The sequence below is a fragment of the Periplaneta americana genome, chromosome 10 (assembly GCF_040183065.1).
Source record: "Periplaneta americana isolate PAMFEO1 chromosome 10, P.americana_PAMFEO1_priV1, whole genome shotgun sequence".
In the NCBI taxonomy this organism is placed as follows: Eukaryota; Metazoa; Arthropoda; class Insecta; order Blattodea; family Blattidae; genus Periplaneta; species Periplaneta americana.
Genome location: NC_091126.1, coordinates 78,516,869 through 78,535,916, shown reverse-complemented (window position 1 = coordinate 78,535,916; position 19,048 = coordinate 78,516,869). Strand labels below are relative to the sequence as shown.

Here is a 19,048-nt window from a genome sequence, read left to right as displayed (position 1 = left end):
CGCTAGGAGCAACAATAAAAAGTAATTTTTCACTTTAGACAGAGATTTCAACTTGCCATTTTGCACTGTCAAACTTACTGCACACTTCACGGAATTCAAAGGAAGGCTAAAATTTTACAGAAAGGACAGGAATCTATTGACAGAGAGACTTTTGAGTGTTAAAATCCTTTCATACAAAGAAAGTACCAATAAATACAACTTTCTACAGTGCTGCTTGAAGAGTTTTTTTAGGTAGAGGGTGAAATTTCTTTCCTGCACTCATGGTGCAATGATCCTCAGTAGTTAAAGGAACATAAATTTCGTCACCATGCTTTAAAACATAAGCTTCGGAATTTTATACGGAATTCTTGTACTCATTTTCGATCCGAGAAAAGTGCTACAGTGGGATTTGCAAGTGTTACAAGAGGGTAAAGTTATGCAGGATTATATATGAAATGTCCAGGGATCGTATAAAAAAAGGGTGTAGTGAACATGATGGTGTTATATGTAGGAGCGTATAAATGAGGTTTTACTTTATTTTATTGCTCTCAAATAGTGATCACACTCATCTGAATTCGGACAGCAAGTATTGTAAACACTGAGGACAGTTTCACGTAGTAGTATTTATTTTAACTCTTCTGTTTTAAGTGAATAGCAGTATCCTTATTTTAAGCCGGCTGTAAGTGCTGAGCTATGTTTCATGAGACAATCTCAAAAGACAAGTCTTTGATAACTTTTCCATCCTATGTAGCATTATTACAACTGATCTCTGTGAAATAATCATGTATCAGAGAAAGTAACTGCTCTCACATTTGGACAGGAGACCTAGAGTTAAAGTCCACACCTGTGGAGTAATGGCTAGACCATCTGGCCCAGGTTCGATTCCCGGTTGGGACAAGTTACTTGGTTGAGGTTTTTTCCGGGGTTTTCCCTCAACCCAGGGTAACTTTCGGTGTTGGACCCCGGACTCATTTCACCGGCATTATCACCTTCATCTCATTCAGACGCTAAATAACGTAGATGTTGATAAAGCATTGTAAAATAACCTACTAACCTAGAGATAAATACAAAGAGATGATACAAGTCTCAACATATATTGAGCAAATATTATGTGTATCATTATGTAGCAGTAATAGATTCAGGAACAAGAAAATGCGTGAAATGCCTGAACACAACTTTAGCGAAGAATTAATACATACTTATAAAATTAAGAGCGAGTGGTAATTTTTTAACTTATTGTAAATAGTTGAACATTTCATTGAAATGATTTTAGTCAAAGTTTGCAGTGATGTATTTGAAGTAAATGTGAGACCTTCATAAATTCTTTTAGTTGCAAGGTATTTCATTGTTAACATTGACCTTTCCTTAGCACTCACCATTTTCTTTATGTGAGTATATTACTTTGTATTTCAGCAAAAATAAATTCAAAGTACAAAATTAATTTAAAAAAAATTAAGTTTTTGGTGTAGCAGCCTCTTGTTTCATCACCAATGAAATATGAGAATGCTTTACTCATTAACTCAATCTTTTACACCATATTCTTCGCACTTTCTTCCCCTAAAATTTTCGTGAAACAAATAAGTTCTATATCCCAAAGTAAGAACTACATCTACTGAATTATTGTATGCCATATTCTTCATGTTAAGACTGGCCAATAATTACTGATACAGATCTCTGCCTATATAACATCATGAGAACAAGCAACTTGTCTTGCTGAAGCTTTTATGAAGAGACCATTTCATTATAAAGATCTCAGTATGTGTAGTGTTCTATACTATTTATTTGAATAATTGTTTTTTTTTATACATCTGTGACAGTTGCTGTGTGGATGAAGTGGCAGCTCAACATGTGAATGCTGATGGCATTATACATTTTGGCCATGCCTGTCTTACTGCAACAAATAATCTTTTGCCTCAGTTGTATATATTTGAGAAACTTCCGATCGACTGTCATCATTTTTCATCCTCCTTCAGATGTGTTTTAATGGACAAGTTTGCAAAAATTCTTCTTTTGTATGATGTCGGCTATCAACACGCTATTGGTAAGATTAATTGCACACAAAATCTAGTCATGTGGCTAATATGACATTTAGCTGTTAAACTAAATTTTATGTTATATTTTATATACATATTGACTGACACACGTTTTATTGGAATTAAATAGTGTAATCAATTTTAAACCTGACCATCAAGTGCCATTTTAACTGCTCACAGCTACCCATAAGCTAACAGGTAACAGAGTTAAGACTGGTTCACAATAAACCGGGAAAGGAAACGAGAATGGAAATATTGTTAAAATAAACGTGTCTTTAATGTGAGCATTCACAATTAATTTTAAAGTTTTTGTTCTCAGGCTCCAATAAGCTTCTCATTAATTGTGAATGCTCACGTTTAAACACATTTATTTTAATAATATTTCTGTTCTCGTTGTCATTTCCGTTCCAAGTTTATTGTGGACCAGCCTTTAGTAGAAATCTCTGGACTTTAACTCCTTGTTTTTACCTGTGGAGTAGTATTAAAAATAAAGTGTACAGGAAAAAGCCCCGTATACTGGAAAATTGCAGGAAACATACACCCAGAAATTCACAATATAACAAGAGGGAGTCCACACCTGTGGAGTAACGGTCAGTGCATCTGGCTGCGAAACCAGGTGGCCCGGGTTCGATTCCCGGTCGGGGCAATTTACCTGGTTGAGGTTTTTTCTGGGGTTTTCCCTCAACCCAATATGAGCAAATGCTGGGTAACTTTCGGTGCTGGACCCTGGACTCATTTCACCGGCATTATCACCTTCATCTCATTCAGACACTAAATAACCGAAGATGTTGATAAAGCGTCGTAAAACAACCTACTTAAAAAAAAAACAAGAGGGAAACTGCTTTCTGTACTCCAGAATTAAAGTCACGCAAGTAAAACCATGATTGTACAGGAAGGTATAATTTTTTTTCTTACTTTTCTTACTGTAGTATTGAATTTTTGTTCTTCAACCAACCAATTAAAAAAACAGAGTGCCAAAATTAATGTAACTGGACTTGCATTTTCTCCCTTCAAGATATTATTACAATCGAATAACAGTAAATCAGCTTGTTTTAATATGGCTTTAAAGTGAGCTGCATTTGCATCTTGCATCATTACAAACCTGTTAGTTCACAATAAACTATTGTGGACTTGCTATATCACATTAAGAGCACTTCAGATATGTTATAATTTATTTTTTGACAAAAAATGGACTTATGTGAATTCAGCTCTCATGTATAGAATTTCCTTTAAATGTGTAAGATATGTGTGGGCTGTTAGAAGTTCATCATTTTCAACATCTCCATTGAGACTTGTTTCATTTTTAATAAAATTATGTAGTTACAGTAATTTTTATTTTTACTGATTAACTTTACAACTTCTTTACTGTGTTAAATTTTTTAGAAAATTACCTGGCTGACTAGTTTCGAAGTGATATTCTTCATTATTTGATAACAATTAGAGATATTCTAATTATGACTGGCTGTCTGAAGATATTATTTTGCAATTATCTTGGAGACCACATAATGGAAGCTGGGAGCACAGCTGTGAGCAGTGAATTTGTCCCCCAGTGGCTGGGTTTAAAATTTTACATACTGTATTACGAGTTCTCTGATTGAGGTTCTGGCTGGTATGTACAGTCTTAGAGAAAAATTTTGTAGCCCAGATACTTTATAAGTCCCAAAAAGAGAAGTGCACATGGTCAGACATACAACAGAACTAATTTTATTACCTCAACTAGTCATTCTCTTGTGAACCATGTTGCTCGTCCTTTGATCATGTGCATTCCTCCTTTCTGGGACTTACAAAGTATCTGTGAGACAAAACTTTTTTCTAAGACTGTACATCTATTATCAGGCAGTACATTTCACTTGAAGATATTTGTCAGAGGAAGAACAATATTGTTTGTATACATATGAAGTGTAATATGTAGCTAATCGATGATGTATGCAACTCCTGGGCTAGTTGCCTCATAAGTGATGCCTTCTTGGTATCACTTTTAAGGTTCAAACCTGTTTTCAGATAGTTGACTAAACAACAACTGTATTACGAAAATATTAATTTGATAAAAATCATCAGAATATTTGCTTCTTTTTACTTTCTTTAGCTCATGTTACTTGTATGGACTTAATAGTGTTGATATCATGATATTAATTTGTACATTTAGTTCTTAAATTTGTGTTTTTCTTGTAGAATCTATCAAGAATATCCTTGCACCAGAATATCATAATTTAATTGTCTCAGAAATCGTATCTGGTGGAACTTCTGAGTCTGAAGGAGAAACTAAACTTGGCAGAAATTTCAAGTTGCAAGAGGATTCAAAATTGGAAGACTATTACATTGTATTCATAGGAAAAGATGGGCCAACACTGTCGAATATTGTGATCTTATTCCAAGGTATATATGAAAGAGCATGATACATTATAGCGTATGGTATGAGGATTTAACATTCATTTAATTCATTAGTTGTGTTATTGTACACTTTGCAGCAAATAGAATGGCTGCCTCAAATTTATAAGTTCCAGATACATAATACTGCACATGCTCGTCTCATCAAATCTGCTGTTCACCCGATAACACAATTAAACCATTTAAATTTACTGCATTTTGTTTAAGAGTCTGAAATATTTTACACATGGAATGGAAGGTTGATTTTAGAGCCTGCGAAGAGAGAAATAATGCAGTTAATAAACAGAAAATCAATCAAAACAAATATTATGAACTGGAAAACCATGTATTGTGCCATGTGGTATTATCAGTTTCAAGAGCATAGATTGTTATGGCATGGATCCACAAAAGAATGAATAGTACTAGTTCAAGGTTGAAGTCTCCGACAATCTTAATATTTTTATTACACATTTCCCCATCATATATTTCGTAAAGCTAGATTTATGTGGTGACGCCTGTTACATTATATGCCCGAACTCTAGTAAATAACAACCCCCCCCCCCCCAAGTAATACCCCTGCCTCTAAATAAAATGGTCTATCTCAGCATTACTCTTGAGTAAGACAGACACATAACTATTCTGTCAACAAATTGTTGCCCTGCTGGTCGCATAGATTATTGTATATTGAGAGCAGCCAGATTGACTGGAGTCCTGTTCCATAATGTGAATTCCATGCCATGCAGAATAAGGGCAGTTGTTGACGCCTGTTGTTTGTGGACGAGATATTGGAATGGAATGGAATTTAACTGTGGGGGGCACGGATGGCCCAGCACTGCGACCTGTTGATGAGATCTATTGTGTTAACCCTCGATATGGAATGAGTTGCGTGCCACAGATCCCCTATGCGCACTGACCTAACCACATGACTCCCTTAATGACCGGTCCCTACAGCCAACAGAAATCCATATACCATTCCTGCTTCGGCAACTTCCCCCAAGGCCCCCTTGTCGGTCTGAGGCGAAACTCCTCCCCCGAGTAGGTCCGCCTCAGGTGCTTGTTGCAGAAGCCATCCAACGTCGCTTAACTACATTCCACAGAGGCCAGTCGAGAGAGCCAGTAGCTTCGGGAGGCCACCTGTAGAGTGACCTGAAAAACCAGAAACGGGATGATGAGGAAAAGATGATGGGGGAGGAAAGGAAGTGGCAAAGATGAGTGGGATTCCAATCTCCTGATAAAGTTACCTGATATTCATTCATAGGAGTGAGGGAAAAACCCCGAAAAACCTCACCCAGGCAACTCGTTCTGACTGGAATCGAACCCGGGACTGCTGGGTTCGGAGTTAGACTCGCTAACCCCTCAGCCACGAGATATTAGACCTTACTATAAGCCTTTCTTTGTTTATATTCAGTTATTTATATTTGATGTGTTTCCAGTTTTTTTTTACGAAGTGAAACAATTATTTTATACAGGCCAGGTCTCACCTATTAATAGCTCACAGGTAATGGGAATAGCAGTTTTAGAGTCAGGCTTAACGAAGTTTATTAACAAATGTCATTAAATTATCAAAGTAAAAAGCTATATTGTAGATGGACGACTTTCATTAAACATTACAGCAATGCCATCATTTGCAGTTTGTTTACTTTGCATTTCTAACAACCAAGAGTTGGCCCATTCTTTTTGCTGCAAAGTGTATCTATAACAGAATATTTTTACCAGGCTAGACTTATTAATACTATCCATCATAAAATAACAAATTTACAAATTATAAAAAGTAACTTATATGTATATATGTATTTTTATTTTCTTCATTGCTTGGTACTCAGTTATTATAAACATTTATTCCTTAACGAGCGCATTGTATTTCTCATTTGAAACAATTACTCACATGAGATTGGTGATTTTCAGGGAACGAAATTAATATTTTGCCATTTAAAATATTTTTATGGTTCTGGGGCCACTTTTTAAACTGCAGAGTTCTACAAAAAATACTGTATTATTATATGTACTTCAGCCTTTTCTTTTGTTAAAAATGATGGCAAATTTTGGTATAAAAAGGCATTATCGATTTCTGAAAAAAATACTGTTATGAACAAAGTGGAACCTCAAAATATATGTGCATAAAAATTATGTTTTATGGAAAGGTGGAAGTATCAATCCAAGTAGGCAAAGTTAAAATTTCTGTTGCAGGACCGGTATTATACTGTAGTAACAAGCTAAGGAAATAGCTTCAAAGTGAAATGTTGATTAAAGGCACTGATTGTTTGGATCAGTTGATTCATTTATCATTTCAGGCATTCCCAAATTATCAGTATATATTTCCTGAAATTTCGATAGTGATTATCTTATCATTCCGTTACAGTTTTAAGATATTTCACCTTCTAAGAAGTTTACATGTGTTGGTTTCTTGGAAAATGTTGTAAGCGGGAATCATTGTATTACAGTATGAAGTGTGTACTTGATATGTTTGAATTCTTTTTGTTTTATTGAATTTAATTTATTGAATATCTTTGCAGACAGTGAGTACAAATATGTGCAATCGAAAAAGTCAATATGATACATGTAAATAAAAGTATAAAATAAACAAGAAGATTGAAAACATAAGAAGGAGATTTATTTGGAATTTTTAAAAACATAGTAAAATAATTATTGATAGTTTTGGTGAGCATACATTTAGGTAGGTCAAAAAGGTCACTGTTTTTGGTATTATATAGATGTATGAGGGTAGATCAGAAATATTTTTTTTTTGTGTTGGTATTGTGGCTGGGTTGTTGACATTTCACCGAGATAGAGTTTGAAGTTTTCACTACAGACACAATTTGTTTTGCATGTGCAGCTCTAGTGAGAGAAGTGTGAACTACACAACAAAGATGGCGCGCATGTTACTGTCGTCAACTTGTGAAGAGCAGTGAAGTGTTGTGCGATTTTTGTGGGCTAAAGGACATAACCCGAGTGAAATTCACAGTGTGGCCTGTACAAGAAAGATTATATGCACCATAGCAACATCTCTAGGTGGTGAGCATTTTTCACAGAAAGCAGTGAAAACCTTTGTGATTCGTCACGTTCCAGGCAGCCAGTAACAGCTGCAACCCAATGGAATGTCACAGGCATTGAGGCAGAAATTTTGAACAACCGGCAGATCCAACTGTGAACCTTATCTCAGCAGTTCAACATTTCATGCAGTGCTGTGTATGATATGCATGACACATTGAAATTTCATAAAGTTAGTGGCCATTGGGTGCCTAAGAACCTGACAGACAATCGCAAGGGCCAGCAAATGATGACATGCTTGGACCACTTAAGGCGTTACGTTGCAGAAGGGAATGACTTTCTGAAAGGAGTTGTCACTGGTAATGAGTCCTGGGCATACCACTACATGCCCGAAACAAAGCAGGCCTTTATGGAGTGGAAACATGCTGCTTCCCCAGCAAAGAAAAAAATTCAGTGATGCAATCTGCTAATAAAGTGCTTGTGACAGTGTTCTGGGATATGTATGGTGTTTTGTTGGTGGACTTTGCTAAACATGCGACCAATGTGAATGCTGCAGCCTACATTCAAACATTGGTAAAGTTGTGTCATGCCCTTCGTGACAAACGCCATAACATTAATGCTGACAATGTCAAACTTCTTCATGACAATGCTCACCCCCATGTTGTGGCTTCTGTTCATGAGAAAATCAACACAATTGTTTGGGAGGTGCTCCAGCATCCACCATACAGTCCAGACCTTGTACTGTCGGACTTTCATCTGTTTGGTCTCATGAAAAATTCCTGGCCAGCCACCGTTTTTTGACCAATGCAGAAGTGCAATCGCCTGTTCGCAGATGGCTATACTCCAATCAAACAGACTTCTATGAACAGGGTATATTGAAACTGTTACCACGATAGGAGAAATGTGTTGAGAAACTTGGCTAGAAAGTAGCTAAAAGATGCGAGTTTTTTTTTTTTTTTTTAATTATTGTGCATTACTTTCCAATCCACCCTCGTACATCATTCCTATGTGTCAAAATGTGTGAATTATCTTTGAAAAAATTTAGGGCTTGATAAAATAATATACTGTGATGTTCCAGTCATTATTTTTTCATTTATGAATAATGGTCTGGTAGAGAAATAAGGAAAGGTATACTATAGGAAAACATAATATGAAATTATTATCTGTTGTGTGCGCAATATTTAATGAATAAATTAAAACTATCTTTGCAGGAAAGTTGTTATATTGGTATGATCCATCAGAAAGAAAAGAGCTCGAACCATACAATGCTAACAACAACAAATTTTTAATGAAGAGGATGCATCTTATTGAACGAGTTAAAGATGCCCAAACATTGGGCATTTTGGTAGGAACATTGGGTGCTTCAAACTATCTGAGTGCTGTAAACAGGATGAAGGAACTTGCAAAACAGCGAGGCAAAAAGTATTACATCATTGCTGTTGGAAAGCCCAATGTTGCCAAGTTAGCTAACTTTCCAGAGGTAACAACTTTTTCATTTAAATTATTTGAAGCATTTTTAATATATTTTTTTTCTTTCTCTCCTCAGAATATATTGTTTACAGTATTTTTATTTTATCTATATCTACTTTATCATTAAGCCTCCTGGTACCGAGGTTTATTACAACTTACTAATATCAAGGGGAGTAATAGAATTACCCCCATCAAAATCATATACCAATCTTTATTAAGCATTTGGAATATTTAACAATTTATGTATTATTGGCTGTAGAAAATGTAAAAATATAAAATAATTGTCCTGTCTTTAAAAATATAGAGTGATTCAAAAGTCCGGTTCCATATTGTTGAAAACATATACCAAAACTAAAGAACTATATGTATGTTACTGGTGACACTATGAGATAACTCACTGGTATACAGTAAACTTAAACTTGCCTCCCTTCCATTTGAAGATAAACTCCTGAACGCTATATAATTTTGACATATGGAAAACATAGCTACAAGCTATGAATGTCACAGTATTATAACATAAATTCAAAATCATTGCAGTTACTTGTTAAAATTTAAATATTGGAATACAATCTATACAACCATGAATATCGCCAAAACATTTGTTTATAAAAAAAAAAATTCTAAAACATCAATAAAAAATCTAAAATAATTAAATAAGTAAAAATATAAATCCAAAAAACAAATTTTAGTTCTTTGTTGAAATTCAGATATTCGAGTAACACCCTTAACCTCTGTTGCTCTCTCAAATTGAGAGTCCAAGTTTCACAACCATACAGAACAACCATTAATATAACTATTTTATAAATTCTTTCAGCTATTTTGAGAGCAAATTGGATGACAAAAGCTTCTCAACTGAATAATAACCAGTCATTTCCCATTCAACTCTCTTATATGGCAGTGAAATTTGGACATTTAGCAAAGGGATATAAGTCGACACTATCTGAGATGAAATACCTGTGCCTGGATAGACACTTTAGAACCACGAGAGGAATGAGGACAATTTGGAACTCAAAAAATGGAACCATTTGAAGACAAATACTTAAATATAAGTAAAAATGGCTACAAGACATCCTGGATGGAAGAAAACAGAATACCCAAGACAGTATCACCCAAAAGGAAAATGACAAAACTGATCGCCCTCTTAAAAGCCTCTTAGACCTACGTTGAGACTGAAATGGGTCATCCTTTGGTTCACTTTCTGAATGGTTTATGTTGAAAATGATTAAACCAAGTTTGTGTATATGTCGCATCTCTTCAATTTTCGGTCATAGTGCCATAAAATGTATAAATGTTATGCTGTTTCAGATTGATGCCTTCGTGTTAATCGCATGTCCTGAGAATTCACTTCTGGATTCAAAAGAATTCTATCGTCCTATTGTAACTCCTTATGAAGTGGAACTGGCTTGCAATTTAAGTAGAGAGTGGAGTGAGAATTACGTGCTTGAGTTTCAGCATCTATTACCAGGTTGGTGTCAGGGAGTTCCCTTTGCTCACAGAACTACATTTACACGTTATGTTAGTGGTGCCATGTTAACAGAAACTTTAGGTGTGGATATTGGAATAAATTAAGCTAGAATGGTTATAACTAGACAGCAGATTTTGGGTCCCTACACATCAACCAGACGGAAGATCCCTTGGCGTACAGAGGGAGCTTAGCAAAGAGTTCAGTAACCTCTCTGCTACCGACATACACCTAATATTTAGTATTGGAACCGAAAATCCCCTGTCTGGTTGTAACAAACAGGAAAGAGGTGAGATTATACTAGTGATCTGATAAATAAGTGTTGTCACATTTATAATCATTTTAGTTCACTGTGAACATTTTAAAATATTTTTCTTAGTGTGATAATTATTGCATGTCTAATAACTTAGTCTCAACTTATCAAGTAATTAACTTTTTAAATGTACTGGTATCTTACAATTTAATTTAAAAGTACATGAATAAAAACCTCAAAACCATTTTACTTTGAATAAATGTATGTTAGAAAACAAATTACAGTATGTTTTATGAAACAGGTTATAAATGGCACAATATGATGCTATACAGGATGTTTCAAAACCTCTGGGACAAACTCTGAGAGGTGATAGATCTAACGATAAGAAATCTTTTTTGTTAAACAATCTGTATCTTCTCATGCGTCATTTTGAAAGAAACATAGGTGCTCTGTTATGACTTCATTTTTATTCTGCAGATTGGGACAAATTTCAGAAGGTGTTCAAAATGTGTATTCCTTGTATCTGATCACACTCATTACATCGTTGTACCATTGCCTGTTGGACTCTGGCAAACATGTCAGGTCTGTGTGTGATTTGATCAAACGCAGTGAATATTCACTCAATCAGTTCTTGTCTTGTGTTAACTGGGGTAATGTAGACGACACTCTTCACGTGTCCCCAAAGGAAAAAATCTAGGGGTGTTAGATTGGGTGATCACGCTGGCCATGACAGGTCCCCCTCTCCCTATTCATTTCTTTCTGTAGGGTCTGTTCAGATGTGCTCGTACAACAAGGAAGTGCAGTGGAGCGCCATCATGCTGGAACAACATTTCTCTTCGTATCACAATGGATACCTCCTCCATGAGCAGCGAAAGCATGTTTTGAAGGAATTCCAATTAAGCCACCCCATTCAAACGGGTGGAATGATGACAGGTCCCAGCAGATAATCGCCAACAATTTCACGTAAACAAACAACAACAACAACAACACTTCTCGTCTCTTACAAACATCTCAACAAACAAACATGGGTACACACATTCGCATACATTGATGTACGCCCGCAAAAAAACATTTTCAACAGTAACTTCGAAACGACGCATCAAAATACATAGGTTGTTTAAAAAAAGAGTTCCTTATTCTTAGATCTATCACCCCTCAGAGTTTGTCGCAAAGGTTTTGAATCACCCTCTATGTATACTTACAGTAGATTTTCGGTAAAATGATGAAGTAACATTTACAGTGAAACTTTGTTTTAACATTCCAGTTTTTTAAGAAATGTCCTTTAAGGAATGATTTCAAAAGTCCCAGCAGAGCTGTAATAGAAACAGTAGAATCAATGAGTGCTTTTTAAGGGGACTTTTACGTGAACACATGGAAAAAAAAAAATTGTAATATTTAAACTGCAAATGCATAAAAGTTTCATTCGTAATTTTATGTGTAATTAAAGCGTTATAATGGGTAATTTAGGAATATGTTAAGATGTGAGACATAACTTTTAGGTCCATAGTCTTTAAGTCACTTACCATTGCATACTATGTGAAAAATATTTTGAAATTTACATATAGTACACATATCTCTCAGAATTAAGCACATGAAATAACTTCTAATATATTTAAATAGAAATTAATAAGTCTTCATTTAAATGAAAACCACAAGTTGGCTATATAGTCAAGTCAGCTCAAACAGTTTTTTTCTTCTCATTTTCCTTGCACAAAATGAAGAGAGAAATATGTTCCCAGAGCCCTGTGTTTCAGAGAAATTAAATAATTTATTACTCAGAACTCTTTCTATTGTTTGTTGCGAATATCCTAAGTTCCAGACTGAGTGAAATAATCACTACCCTTAGCAAAAAGTGTTCTAATGTTGTAGGATTAGCTCACATTGTCATAACATGTTTGTTGTATGTACGTGACTCAATAATATATTTTAACATACACGCCACTTTTAAATTCCAGTTTTCGTAAATATAAAAATAATATGACATGGTTACACTACACATATAGAGTAAAGGATAGATATAAAGCTTTTTTTTGCATTTAACACTAATTTTTTCCCTTTTATTATGACCTTTTCCCCTTGTCCAAGAAAATGATTATCACATACGTAACATGACAATGAATGCCACCAAAACTCGCCTTAAAGAACTTGGCAGTACAGAATTCAGCACAACTACAGAGTGGCTCAATTTTTTCCGACAATGTGACTGTAGTATTTATTGCCAAGAGGAAGCAATCTCTCAATGAAGATGTCAAAACCTGGATTTCGCATACCTCTAGAGAGCTTCTAGAGAGGTATAAACCTGACATTTACAATGCTCACGAGTTCGGTCTCTTTTTTGGCTTATGTCTAACAAATTGCTTGTTCACAATATCGAGAAATGGTGGGAGGCTTATTAAAAATAGACTTCTTTTACTCTTGTGTGTTGGCTACAGCTTCGTGACTGTCATTGCTGGTGACGATCTCATTACTGCTAAACAACACTATTAGATCATTGCTAACCACACTGTTAGGCCATTCTCCCACTAGCGCAACAGATACAAGATCATGACGGCATGCTGGTGATGAGTCATGCATGACTCAACATGTCAGTCTCCGCTACCTTGCTGCAACCAGTCGCTTGATATGGATGAAGAGAAAAAGAACAATATTGCCTTCGTTCAACTAGTTGAAAAATATCCATGCTTATACAATCTTAATTTGGAGAGGTGTGACTATAACAGATTAGAAGATCCAATTACAGTAGTTACGTGTGTTATGTTATAAACAAAATAAAATAATTACAAATAGAAACAGAGAGAGAAAACAAAAAGAGTAGAAAGAAATGGAAAGAGATTGAGATAGAGAGAGAGAGGGAAATACCAATTTTAATTGAATACTTCACGAAAAATGAAGATGATAATATCCTAAATTAAATTAAAACATACAGAAATATGTATGTATGTATGTATCGAAAATTTTTTTTTTCGAAAAGTCAAGGTGGCTAGTGCGGAAAAGTTGCTACTTGTGGCACAAAAACGTATAAAAAAAGTAGTAATTCGACAATATCTTGTATCTCATCAGCTCTAAAGTTTCGAAAGCCTAATGCTCTATACCTATTTTCAATTTCTTTTTTGTAGTGCAGTTCTTCGCTTATTTCTTTAAATTTATACTCAGAAATAACCCAGGGCTCACTACAAGGAGATGGCTGCACTTCGAGCCCCATCCCTCCACCCACCCTTAGTAGTATACTCCGGTGTCAAATGTTGATTTATGCTGGATAGTCAGACTTCGTTTCGAAGCATGGCATTTCTCAGCTATGCACACTAAATTATGTGAAGGATTCCTATGGCTCACATACAAGTGGAGAATCCTACAAGCAGTTGTAAGCCATTGAGATTGAACAACTGGCCCTGGTTTCTTCCTTTCAAGCTGTATCAGACATTGGCCAGAATGAATGACTTGGGATAGTGATAAGCAATCATGACATCATCATCAGAAGACGTCTTTCACACATCTGCGTATCGGTCGCATAGTGTATGTGTGCGAACTTCTTATCTTATAGTTGCTGTGTGATATCGAAGGTATCAGTTTCATTTTATGGTAGCATCATAGTAGCATAGGAATGGTGGGAGAGCAGCCTTAGAGAACAACACAGCAACGACAATAAGAAGGCGATGATGACATGATGCCTCCAGCACCATGGAAATCAGCTGTGCTGAACATATATTCACAATCAAAGCATATTTGACTTCTTGCCCTGATGTTTCAGAATATCTATTTCATAATCTCTGCCATATTGGGAATGACATTGTATGTATGGAGATAGACGAAATAATGTTAGATGTCGTTAAAGGAACACTTCAGTAGTGTCTAGTACAGGGCCGGGCATGAGAGCGGCTCCATTTAGTCGGCCAGAGCTGCTCTCGCTCCGCAAGGCACTTCAATTCCAAGCCAGAGCAGAACGCTCACGCAGTGGTGGACTCGCATTACAGCTACCTTCCCTGCATTAATATAACAAGAGCCACGGTTGTTCTAGTCATTCATTCCATCAGTACATAATAGTTTATAAGGATATTACATCGATCCATGGTACATTACAGAATTTATAACACTCTTATTAATTTAATGGAATAAACTTCGCTCTATGCACACACACAAATCATATGATATGATATGATATGATATGATATGATATGATATGATATGATATGATATATGATATGATATGATATGATATGATATTATGATATGATATGATATGATATGATATGATATGATATGATATGACCATAAATTAATACAACTTAAAGAAAATGTTTCTCAGGTACATTATATTAGAGTATCTATTCGATATTTATATTGCATTATAAGTTATTATAGTACATTTAGTAATATATAATTTTAAATTATACAAATATTATGATATATCATAATACTTGTATAATTTAAAATTATATATTACTAAATGTATAATAACTTATAATGCAATGCAAATATGAAATAGATACTCTAATATAATGTACCTGAGAAACATTTTCTTTAAGTTGTATTACTTTATGGCGTTCATTACCAACATATTTGTCATATTCAGTAGCATGTTGTAAAGAATAATGTCGTTGGATATTGAACTTCTTAATCAGTTGGAGTGTTTTATGCCAAATTAAACACTTTGCTAATCCACTGCTCTCTACGAAAAAGAACTCCTCCTCCCATGATACAGTAAAACCATTGGGAATAGCGGGATGCTTTATTGTATGAGCAGAAGCTCCATCTTCAAAGTTCGCCATCATACTGCAGAGTCACCACTGCACCGACACTGAATGACGTACAGTATGCATACGTCATAGTGCTCGCAAGACCCGTTCTTTAAAGCACACAGCACCCATTTCTCAGAATCACGTAATGTGCCCAGCCCTGGTCTAGTACTTGTTTTCATGTAAAACGACCTATCATTTTTACTCTCAGTAATAAAATACAGTAAGTGTTACATTTTGAAAGCATATGTTTAACAAAGTCCCATTTCCTGCTTGCAACATGCTTTTCATCCAGTCCTCTCATGGGCGTTTTATCGAGGTTTTACTGTACATACCTTGTGTAAATTTATGGAGCATATCTCTTAAACTATGCAATTCATAAATGGAATCATGTAAACCTCTGTATTTGGACACCTCCATATGTTAAACACTTCATTATATTGGACATATTTTCTTGGAACTAGACAAATTTCTATGCTTTTACATGTCCAATATAACCTCTGTGTAGGACACTCCTCAATCCTGGGAGGACACTCTTACAATTCTGTCTTGAACGATTCTGTTGTTCTATTGTGTATTTGTCCTACCTGTTTAGAGTTGAGTTTCATTGAACCCTTCTGTTTTACAAGGACCATTAGCACAGTAAAATGGGAGGGGGTTTTCCTTGTACAGTACAGCAACAGTGAACCTCTTTCTACTTTTCTGGAATTACCCACTTTGTTCTTTTTGTAACAGTACTTACTGGGGCTAAATTTGAGTGTAGAGTGAAGGGTCATTATTTTTCATAACAGCAAATGTTATGATGCGAATTTATTTCAGTAGACCTGTAGTATAGAAATCAGTCTATGTTGAGGGTTTTATCTGTGAGAGTCACTATGTGCAGTTTGTATAGTGCCTCAATATGAGTAAGCGTAAGTTGATGAAATCAACAATTGAAAGGAAAAAAGAAGTTATTGATAATTTGTGTTATGGTGTTAGATGTAAAAAAAATTGCCGAATAATTTGGAATTTCAAAATCAACAGTTTCAAACATACACAAGTAATAATAGGACCTCATTATTAAATGCATGGGAACAAAATTGCAGTGGGGAAAGAAACAGTTCATAAAACTGTTAACGATGAACTAAATGACAAAGTGCTAGAATACTATAGTTCCTTAACATTACGTACAGTAATTTTCTTTCCATTTCATGCAAAAAAATCTACTTTCCTCTATCTTGGACACCCTGTTAGGTTGGACAATTTTTTATTGAACCATACGTGTCCAGGTTAGAGAGGTTTCACTGTATCTGTATTTTGAGATTAAAGAAATACTTTTGTATGTAATCCAGAGTACGAAAATTCAACTTTTTATTTGGGTGAATGTTAAATGATTTTATTTAAGCAAATCTTTTTTAATAAGAGTTGAAGGAAGCCTTAATTTACAGCATAATAAAGGTACTAGTACTAAATTGCTGTGAAATGCGTGAACTGTATAATAAAAAAGAATGTGTTACATTTTGTGACACTCATGTTTTATTTATATTTATTTTAAATGTTAGATTTATATATGGAATTACTTTTCAGTTAAAACAGTTACTAATGCCCAAAAATTGTGTATTAACATTTAAGTACTCGCGAACTATTTTGTGACTTTAGTATTTACATGGGGATCAAAGTGACTCCCAAGAAAAATACGAATTCAAATATAAAATTCATAGTTCCACGTAAACTTTCTAGCTCATATGGGTCATTACTTGCCAGAATGTTCTTAAGTAATAATTTTCATGTATATACACCACAAAAGTAACACTGTAATACTTTTGGACTGATTTGTAACATTAGTAGTCGTGTGGGGGTTAGAGTGACCCCCAATTAAAAAGACGAATTAAAATATGAAATATCCTGGTTCTTTGTAAATCTTCTAGCTCATATGCATCATTACTTGCCATAATCTTCTAGAGTAAGAGATTTCACATATAGAATCACAAAAATAATACTATACTACTTGTGGACTAATTTATGACATTAGTAATTGCGTGGGGGTCAACAGAACCCCCAGCCTAGAAAATTTAAATTAACTCAACAAATGACAGTGATAAACTGGAAGTTATCATGTAGTTGTATTGCCGACACCCTTTCAGGAAGGTACTGATAAGCTGGACAATGTAGGCAACAGCGTAAAAATAATACAAACCAACATATAACACGCGACTACGTAAATGTTAAACTAAATGTGAAAATTGGAGGAAGCTGAGATGAGAGACATGGGGTTAAATGTGATTTAATAACCTTGTCAGTTGAATGTGAAAAGAATCTGCTTGTGACTTTGTTTAAGTTATTCATGTTTGATTGTGTTTAGGTGGAAGACTTTACCAGAGACTTGAAGACAACGCAGATGAGACATCAGAGAATGCTTCAGATGTGTCACTAGTGACAGGCAGAGTTCGCGTTTTACAAGATGAGCCATGTGATAGCAGCCTTTTTGCATCAAATGTAGTTGCTCTGAAAGGTGATTCTACAGTGTCTACAAATTTAGCAACAGGCACAGAATTCCTTTCTAGGAGAACTTGGCAGGGATTGGAGCAGAAGCTGGGTGAGACAGAAGTAACATTGGCCAGCAAGGGTCAAAGTGGCATTCCTCAAAACTATGACAAAGATGTAGATGCTATGTTGCCAAAGAAGTAGGACTGTGTATACACACAACATGGTTATGCTTGCAGGAATAACCCTGGTTATATCTGTGATATAAGCGTAGTCCCAAGATTGAATAATATTGTTGTGAGTGGTCAGGGATGATTCCTTAACAGGAAATTAACAACTGTTACTCTGTAATCGAAATTGTTGCAATTACTTCGGTATTTTATGTTCACATTTCAGACTCCTACTTTTCAAAAGGTTCTGTCCACTTTGATGGACGTACAAATGTCGATGATATATTCTTAAAACTGTGATATTAGATGTCTGAAAGATAAGCGAGGAATAAAGATTGACTAATAGTGATTTGTGTTATTATTTGTATCACTGTTGTGGTACTTTGAAACTGCAGTGTATAAAAACTTGTTTCACTAAGGAAATAGAGCCCTAATTATGGGTTTTGTGAGATTGCAGACTCTGAGAAGAAATTAGTGGCAGACCTAGAAAGGATAATATACTAATAAGTAAAGTGACGTATAAATTTCCCGAAAAACAAACATTGAAACTAATATACACTGTGTCCCGTAGAATCACTACCGCAAAGAAATATAAATATCTCGTCACTCAGTGAATTTAGAAATATGTTTCTCATCTTGTCTTATGTAGAAACTCTCCAAGTTTGGTAACAATAAAAATTATGACTAGTGCGCATGCATGGGGTATGACAACACATAGAGTTAAAATGGCGGAATTCACAGTACAGCAGAAAGTGAAATGTTGTTATTGGTTAGCCGAATTGAAGTTCCCAATTGCAGTGCAAAGACGATTTAGGCAGGAATAATGGTGCAAATGCTCCAGAACATCATACAATTGTGAAATGGTATAATCAGCTGTTGGAAACAGGCTCTGTGTTAAGGAAGAAGGGAAGCAGCAAAAAAGCAGTGTCCGCTGCTAAAGTTGAAGATGTTAAGCAAGCATTTCAGTGCAGCCCAAGGAAATCGATTCGACGGGCCAGTTCAGAGCTGGGTATTCCGAAGTCGACTGTTCACAACATTGTCTGTAAAAGATTGCGACTTAGAGCATACAAAATCCAACTTTTCCAAAAGCTGCAGCTTGTGCTTCCATCACACCTGTAATGCTGTGGAAC

At 35.3% G+C, this 19,048-nt stretch overlaps 1 protein-coding gene across 1 annotated transcript in view; it reads left to right on the top strand.

The window, feature by feature from the left end:
• The window catches only part of Dph2 (Diphthamide biosynthesis 2), a 31,391-nt gene extending 13,124 nt beyond the window's left edge, over positions 1-18,267 (top strand). Inside the window, exons 3-7 of the mRNA XM_069837756.1 lie at positions 1,797-2,020; positions 4,185-4,388; positions 8,579-8,847; positions 10,143-10,302; positions 17,627-18,267. Of these exons, the coding sequence (XP_069693857.1) occupies positions 1,797-2,020; positions 4,185-4,388; positions 8,579-8,847; positions 10,143-10,302; positions 17,627-17,952 (1,183 nt within the window). The 3' untranslated portion in view covers positions 17,953-18,267. The remainder of the gene's footprint in view (positions 1-1,796; positions 2,021-4,184; positions 4,389-8,578; positions 8,848-10,142; positions 10,303-17,626) is intronic.
• Positions 18,268-19,048: the final 781 nt, after the last annotated feature.